This window comes from Nymphalis io, chromosome 9 (assembly GCF_905147045.1).
Source record: "Nymphalis io chromosome 9, ilAglIoxx1.1, whole genome shotgun sequence".
Lineage (NCBI taxonomy): Eukaryota > Metazoa > Arthropoda > Insecta > Lepidoptera > Nymphalidae > Nymphalis > Nymphalis io.
In genome coordinates, this window is record NC_065896.1 from 10,421,917 (window position 1) to 10,430,451 (window position 8,535).

The 8,535-nt window shown below is 32.4% G+C and overlaps 1 protein-coding gene across 1 annotated transcript in view; it reads left to right on the forward strand.

Annotated features, from left to right (window-relative positions):
- Positions 1–7,135, forward strand: part of LOC126770663 (ras-related protein Rac1) — a 43,676-nt gene extending 36,541 nt beyond the window's left edge. Inside the window, exons 3-6 of the mRNA XM_050490172.1 lie at positions 231–411; positions 1,924–2,058; positions 2,996–3,167; positions 4,560–7,135. Coding sequence (XP_050346129.1) covers positions 231–411; positions 1,924–2,058; positions 2,996–3,151 — 472 coding nt within the window. The 3' untranslated portion in view covers positions 3,152–3,167; positions 4,560–7,135. The remainder of the gene's footprint in view (positions 1–230; positions 412–1,923; positions 2,059–2,995; positions 3,168–4,559) is intronic.
- The last annotated feature ends 1,400 nt before the right edge of the window (positions 7,136–8,535 follow it).

Genomic DNA, 8,535 nt, shown 5'->3' on the forward strand with positions numbered 1-8,535 from the left:
TTGTTGGAATTTGTTTGATTTCTGTAGTTATTTGTACAACATTATAGGAGTAACGTAGTACAATGATTATACAAAATCAAAAATAAAAATTAATTTGTTTAGGGTTCTGACTAAAAAAAACTGATATCAAATCAATGAGATATATTATGATATCATTTATATATAAAATTAAACGTAAAATAAACGTAAATAGTAAAGCTGTAAATAATTTTTATTAACGTTTATTTCAGATTCGACAATTACTCGGCGAATGTAATGGTTGATGGCAAGCCGATTAACCTGGGTCTATGGGATACGGCGGGTCAGGAGGACTACGACAGGCTGCGACCTCTCTCTTACCCACAGACTGACGTGTTCCTCATATGCTTCTCCCTCGTTAACCCGGCATCCTTCGAGAACGTTCGCGCAAAGGTAAAAACTTCTTTTTCTTCATATACTATTGGTAAAAAAATGTTTGGTTATTTCATGTAGAGAAGGTGATCCTACTGACTGTTTCCTAAACAACGTGTCGTTTTCTGTGACATATAAATTATCCAACTTGCTATAAAGCAGAATTGCGGTAGAGAAAGTTGTGTGTTGTTGATAATTTTTGCCATACATATATGTATTAATAAAATTGTTGGAGTTATTTAGCTAGAAGTTAAATTCATGTCGGCTTTGATTGGGCTAATTATTGTTACTTGATAATGAACTCTCAGAATGTTCAGTTAATTGTGTGTTTTCGAATATTCAAGAATTAATTTTATACATTAAAAAATCGGTCAAGTCACACGAACAGTTATTACATCATAATAGATAATGGTGGCCGTTTAATAAGAGACCTTTGAATACAGCAAAGCTAAGCTAAGGTTGACTGGTTTAACGTGTACATTACTATTGCGAAACATCAATTTGCATGTGTATCTAGACCTCGAACCAGTATTACCCGTTGATTATATCGAGAATTATTGCCGAGAATTATTACTTTTTAAATTTCAACGAAGGTCTTAATTTTACAGTAATTTCATGATTATTATATGTATATTGTTTTAAATAACGAAGAAAACCTACATCAAATATTACATTCGTATGTTTAGCCAGTTTTTCTCTATGATATATTTTATTTAATATACAAGAACATGAAATTCTTAATACTTTTAATACTTGTCCCGTCAATCGTCTTGATGTAAAATGGGTGTAACTACGAAGTACCTATACCTATTACCTAAGGTTTTACCTTCTCCAAAACACGCTGCATCATCTGGTATAAGTTTTATGTATATTGGTTTACTAGATTTTTCAGTTAGGCATTACAAAAAAAACGTCTTCTCATTTATTAATATACATAACCCGGAGTGTAAATTAATATCGTTCATCGTAATTTTAAATAGAACCGTCAACACTCATATGTATACGTCATCTCATAGTGATTAATTAAATATATTTTACAAAAAAAAAATCGACTTGATATTTCTCCCGTACAAAACGCTAATTTCATATGTAAGGGCCTAATATATCGAGTGTGTGTCAAACCAAAGATATGTTTTAGATCGTTTAAGCGATAATTTCTCAAAGCTTCCAATACGCCGCACAGCCTTTGCGACCATGTCGCCCTCAGTTTCATATCATATATTGCGTATATATTGCTAATTATGCTGACCTGATTCTGTTCAAGAGAGGTCTTCCCCCAGTTCTGGAACACTTACTTGCTTTTATTTTATTTTGAACATCAGTCGTGGAATGTAATTTATATTTCAATGTATAATATTTATTATAAAATATTAAAGTTTTGCCGATTTTTTGAATAGATTCTTCTACTCATTGGAGCTCAACAAAATACGTATGTATGTACTTGAACTAATGGAATGGAATGTATTAGATTAGATATATTATAATAGTGAATTATTACTATATATAATATGATTATAATGTATTCTGTTCCAGTGGTACCCAGAAGTTCGGCATCACTGCCCATCGACGCCCATCATCCTCGTTGGAACGAAGCTCGATCTCCGCGAAGACAAGGACACCATTGAAAAGCTCAAGGACAAAAAACTCGCACCCATCACTTATCCACAGGTAACTTTTATACTTTGAAGGCAGACATAAAAGATATATAATGGAAGATGTTTGAACATCTCAGGGTTCAGCCAATATTCCTTCAACCAAACTTTCTTAGTTCTAACCCTTGTGCCTGTAATTGTCGTCGACCTGTGACGCAATTAACACTAGTATATGCGTTAAAGTTACTTTTTCATATTCATACTATTATTTATCCCAATAACGTACTCATATTCATCGCAAATGTTTCACTTATATTAAGAGATTTTTTGTAATGTAGAGTGATATAAAAATCACAAATGTATCGCTCACGGTTCAAATCGGTTATTATAAAGTATATTATTAATTTATTATGAAAAACCGAGATGGCCCACTCGAAAGAACGCGTGAATCTTAACCGATGATCGTGGGTTCAAACCCGGGCAAGCACCACTGAATTTTCCTGCGCTTAATTTGTATTTATAATGCATCTCGTGATTGACGGTGAAAGAAAACATCTGTGTGAATCATGTTTGAATGGTTCTAATTTCGCTGAAATTCTGCTACATGTGTATTCCACCAACCCGCATTGGAGAAGCGTGGTGGAATAAGCTTTAAACCTTCTCAAAAAAAAGGAGAAGAGGCTTTAGCCCAAGAGTGTGACATTCACAGGCTGTAACTGTACTGTACTGTAATTTATTTATTAATCTTTGACGTATCTTTTGTATATTTTGTTGTACTCAATATTTACACCCAAAGCCTAAAGTAAGTGGGGAATCAAATGATGAATAAATCATAAATGACGATCTCGACCGTTCAGTGATATATTTTAACCACGTACCATCCAATAGCAAAAGTCTAGCTTGCGTGATTCAGAAACAAAAAAATATTTTTCTAATTACGATGAATGAATAGACTTACTAATGACCGGAATGTCAAAAGAAAAATTATAAAGAATCACGTTTTAATGTACCAGGGTCTGAGCATGGCGAAGGAGATCGGTGCCGTGAAGTACCTGGAATGCTCCGCGCTGACGCAGAAAGGACTCAAGACGGTGTTTGACGAAGCGATCCGCGCTGTCCTCTGCCCCGTCCAGCCGATCAAGGTGAAGCGGAAGTGCGTGCTACTGTAAGGATTGCGACGCTGAGGTTAGTATGAAGAATATTTTTAAACACGATCAATACCTTTAATGGACCTCCAAGTTAAAATATTTTATTTTAAATTGAATAGTCGGACAAAATATTATAAAATAGCTGTTAATACGAAAAGTATCTTTCTTTTAACATGAGATATATTTTGACAAGGAAAAAAAATGTTTAAACAGTTTTTTTTTTAATTGGTCTCTTAAAATTATATATTATATTGACAGAATATTTTATATCTAATTGAGTGTTTCGTTCTAAATTATATGTTTATTTTTTTTTAATTCAAACACGGCCATCTGATCCCAAACTAAGCAGAGCTTGTACTATGGAAACCAGACAACTGATTTACTACATACACTACTTTTCTTTTGTAAATACATACTCATATAGATAATTACACCCAGACTCAGGACAAACAGACATGTCAATGCACACAAATATTAATATTTATATATATAATTTAGTCTTGGGTGGGAATCGAACCCACAATCTTCGGCTTGAAAGGCAAGTATCTACCAACCACGCCAACCGGCCCGTCAATTGATGTTGTGTGATGGAATAAAGTAATGCTTTTATTTCGAGACTTGTCTCACTTAGTGTAAGATGTTGTTTGCTGTGAATCTAAAAGTAAAATGTAATTTAATAAACTATTTTCTGACAATTTATATGATATTGAAAAGTGAAATTTATATAAATTTTAAGACAATGGTATTTATAATAAAAACACAGTCAACACGGTGGGGATAATAGCGGTGGGTTTAGGATTTATAAAATATGCAATAAATAGATTATCGTGATCTTTAGCAAAGACCGCAGATTCAAACTCTGACTAACATACAATGTTTTTTTTATATATATAAGTTACGTAGGCCAGGCCACCTGATATTAAGTAGCCACCGCCGCCATAAATATTGTAAGAAATATTAACCATCTTCATGGTCAATACACCACCAAACTTGGGAACGAATGTTATGTGCCTGTAGTTACTCGGGCTCACTCTCCCTTCAAGCCAGAACGGAACGATAACAAATATTGCTGTTTATCAGTGAAGTATGTGATGAGTGGGCAGCAACTACCCAGACGAGCTGGCTTTTACAGCCTAAACTTAGCAACAAGTGAATGTTTCCCAAGGTTTTCATAGCTTATTCCGTGATTAATAGAAAACATCATTTTAAAAAATGCATGAATCATGGTTCATTGCCAATCTGTGTAAATTAACAAGAATCGTTTAATTTTGTCTTATATTTGTTTAAAAATATTTTAGACTAGTAATAAACACAGATAACGTGGAAACATTTAAGCGTAATAATTGACATTGCATTCAAAGTGCGATACACGAGGAATCAGATAAAGATAAGCAATGTCGTTTAATATAAAACAATTTTAATATTTCAGATAGTGCAGAAGCGTGTCGTAGCCAGTGTAAACAGCATAGCTATCTAACATGAGCACACCAAACGATCCGTCTCCAAATCGTACTACCAGAGTGCTGTATAAAACTATACATGGACTGCAAACAAATGCATACAATAGATGTTAAATTTTACTGATAATACGCATCATTAAATGTAACGTGGGTTCGTGTGAGTGACTTCCGTATATGTTAACGCTTTTGTATTATATGTGGGATGACACTGACAGTTGACAGTTGTCTATGGCTAAGTGACATCATTTGTACGATAAGGGAACATGTCAGTTTTTTAAATTTATTGGGTAATTCATATTTGGGTGCTTTTCTTAAACGCGATCTTAATGTTAAATGATTACATTCCTACATTTTTGCTTGAAAACCGTACGCCACATTGATTTCGTAATCGATTTAATTAAAAAATGTTTTCTATATCGCGCAACGGTGATTTTTAAACGTGGAATTGTTGAAATTTTTGTTTAGACAGAGATTATATTTTTCGATTTATTATTACTTATTTTTGTTCCCAATTGTTGTATTTCATTATAGGTGTCTATAAGTACATATGCAGTATTCGCTAAAATGTTATTAATATTTAACTTTCGTATAGATTCCTAAAAAACTTTACGTATATATAAATAATTTGTATTCATAATGATAATGTGTATTCATAAAGGTTAAGATTAATTTCTTTGTTGTTTTCGATATAAATGAATGTAACAGTTATCCCAAAGTTTAGTTTGTTTCAATTTGTTTTGATTACACTTCACGAGGCACAAATTAGCCATCGAGTAATTGTTGTCGACAGTACTTTTAGTGTTATTATAAAATGTTTTTGTGTCATTTTGAATATGGGCGCAAGTTTATTATTAAATACATATCGAAGCTAGTTAGAATGATAAAATTTGAAATAAAATGCCATCATTTTGACGAAAGCTACATCCTTTTTTATTATTAATTATTGTATTAAAAAAATATATTAAATTTGTCTGTAAAATGTATGTAAATGTCATCTTTATATGTTCAAAAACATGAATTTATCAAATATTTTATTAATTTTCTCCATTTCCTATATATATAACAAATTGTCGTCATAAACTCGCATCTTGATAATTTTCGAGTATACTTTATAACGCCGCACAATTATAACATTAAGCAATTGTTAACCGATCAAGTTGAAGTGGGCAATCATTTCGAGATTTATTTTGGAAATTTTGCCTTTTTCTATTTGGTTGCTTAAACACCTTCGACATTTTTCGCTAGAAATGTGATATTGGGTTTAGGCTTTAATTGACTGACGACACGGCCTTGTAACTTTTTTATGCCTAATGTTTTATTTTCTGTAGACACTCAAAATATACTGAAGATTTTTTATTGCTTTTAAATAATAGATATTAAGTTAATTACCGTCTAAATCCACACCTAAAATTGTAAGATGGTAAAGTTAGTACACGAAAAGTTGCATCTAAGGTGTGTGCAATTGTTATTGCTTGAAATTCAATATTAATTATATGGATGCCATAGACAATTTTTACTTAACAATTTGAAAATAGAATTTTAGGTTGTACTCTTTTTTTTATTTTTAAAGCATCAACAATTGCACAAAATAGGTACATAGCTATAAGGTTTTAATGTATTGTTCAGATGCAGATATTTAGAAGAAACAGCATGTAAATAACGGTAATATTAGTATTAATTAAAAATGTAAGTTAACGCGCCATTTACTATGGTGTTGCATTTTTATATAACTAGAAAACATTTAAATAGGGCGCTTCGATCGCATTTTATAACAGACAAAATGTATTTGCTATCATAAATAAAGGAATTATTACTTTTTAATTGGTTAATACTTTCTTCATTACCTGTGCGCTAACTTGTACAACATAACCTATATTCGATTAAGTGTTTGTCAATATGAAATTAATGATAACATATTTTTCTATGACTTTAAAAATAAAGATATATGTGAACAGTTTTCAATGATTCAATACTTCAAACGTAAAATATTATGCATTTTTTTTTAAATATATTGTTTTTTTTGTCTTCATATAGTCTAGTGTCCGAATGCAATCGACAGTTTCTTATGTAATTCATAATGGAATTATATATATACGAATAATAAAACTGTTACATAGACCATCATATATTAAATATTGACCAATATAGTTTCAATTATTTAAAAAAAATATACAAAATATTTTGTAAATTTTTAATGGATCGATTTTTTTTTTTTTGTTATCTATGAATGTCACTTTTAGTATTGAACACGCTTGGTATGTTAGCGCATAAAGATTTTAGTCGAAATTTTGCTCTAGTGTCTATTGTATGGGACATAATTATTGGTGTTAGCTTTTATTGTTATGTCATTGTTACTAATAAAATTTGTAATCACAAATTTATTAAGTGTGCTTTCTTTCGTAACAGCTTGTATGACTTATTTTATACAAAATAAAAATGAATGCGATGACCGTCATACATCCAAACGAGAACGCTGTCGAGTAATTCTTCCAAATATTGTGAAGCCTCTGAATAATTCGAAATATATTTATATTAACTGTTCAAATGCTGGTTTCATTTAATTCTACACCTCTAGTAAGCTAGTTGATATGTGAGATAGAAAAATAGATCAAAGTTCTTTTTTTTTTATAGAATAGGAAGGTCCGCCTTCCTATTCATATGGGCCACCTGATGGTAAGTGTGACCACTTACCAAACGCCCTTAGACATTGGCATTGTAAGAAATGACAACCATCGCTTACATAGCCAATGCGCCACCAACCTCGGGAACTAAGATTTTATGCCCCTTGTGCCTGTAATTACACTGGCTCACTCACCCTTCAAACCGGAACACAACAATAACAAGTACTGCTGTTTTGCGGTAGAATATCTGATGAGTGGGTGGTACCTACCCAGACGAGCTTGCACAAAGCTCTACCACCAGTAAAATTTAAGAAGTTAAACATTGCTGTTTTCTTGTTTCGAATATCAAACCAATAATGAAAGAAAGAGAGTAATCAGTGTTTGACCAAACCCCCGCTATATACACAGCGATGTTTATAAGTAAGGCCGAAAATTATAGTTAATTTTGGGTATTCGTTTTTGAAATTTCGTGATCGTGTTCTGGAGCCAGTTTCGAGTTTTTTTTTATATAATAGCTCTTCATGTCTTGTTTTGACAAAATACTTATTATTAATTATGACTCAGGTAGAACAAATTGGTTTTGGCCGAACTCCTTGGTTATTTAAGGTTGCGTGTGTTTACCAACTTTAAAATATCAATTTGGCTATTTTATATTACTTTTTTTATAGTTTAGATAGGCGGATATATGGCCATCTGAGGGTGAGTTCTCGCTACTGCTTGGCACTGTAAAAAAATGTAACCATTACCTTGGGAACTAAGACGCTACTTTCCTTGGGCCTGTAGTTACCGTTGTTTGTTTTTTTGTTAAGTGTGAACGCGATATCAGGAGGTAGCAGGTGGTCTCTTTTATATCCGTAATCCGTAACAGCCTGTGAATGTCCCACTGCTGGGCTAAAGGCCTCCTCTCCTCTTTTTGAGGAGAAGGTTTGGAGCTTATTCCACCACGCTGCTCCAATGCGGGTTGGTAGAATTCACATGTGGCAGAATTTCAGTGAAATTAGACACATGCAGGTTTCCTCACGATGTTTTCCTTCACCGTAAAGCACGAGATGAATTATAATCACAAATTAAGCACATGAAAATTCTGTGGTGCTTGCCCGGGTTTGAACCCACGATCATCAGTTAAGATTCACGCGTTCTTACCACAGGGCCATCTCTTTTATATATTATGATATTAATTGACTAGGGAGCATTTATTATAAGCACGTAAAGTCATGTTTATTTTAATAATGCATATCAATTATTTTAGAAAAGCTGAAACCTACGTGTCTGGAGTGTCTTTAGATAGTTTTTACATAATAGTTAGTGATATAAAAAATATATT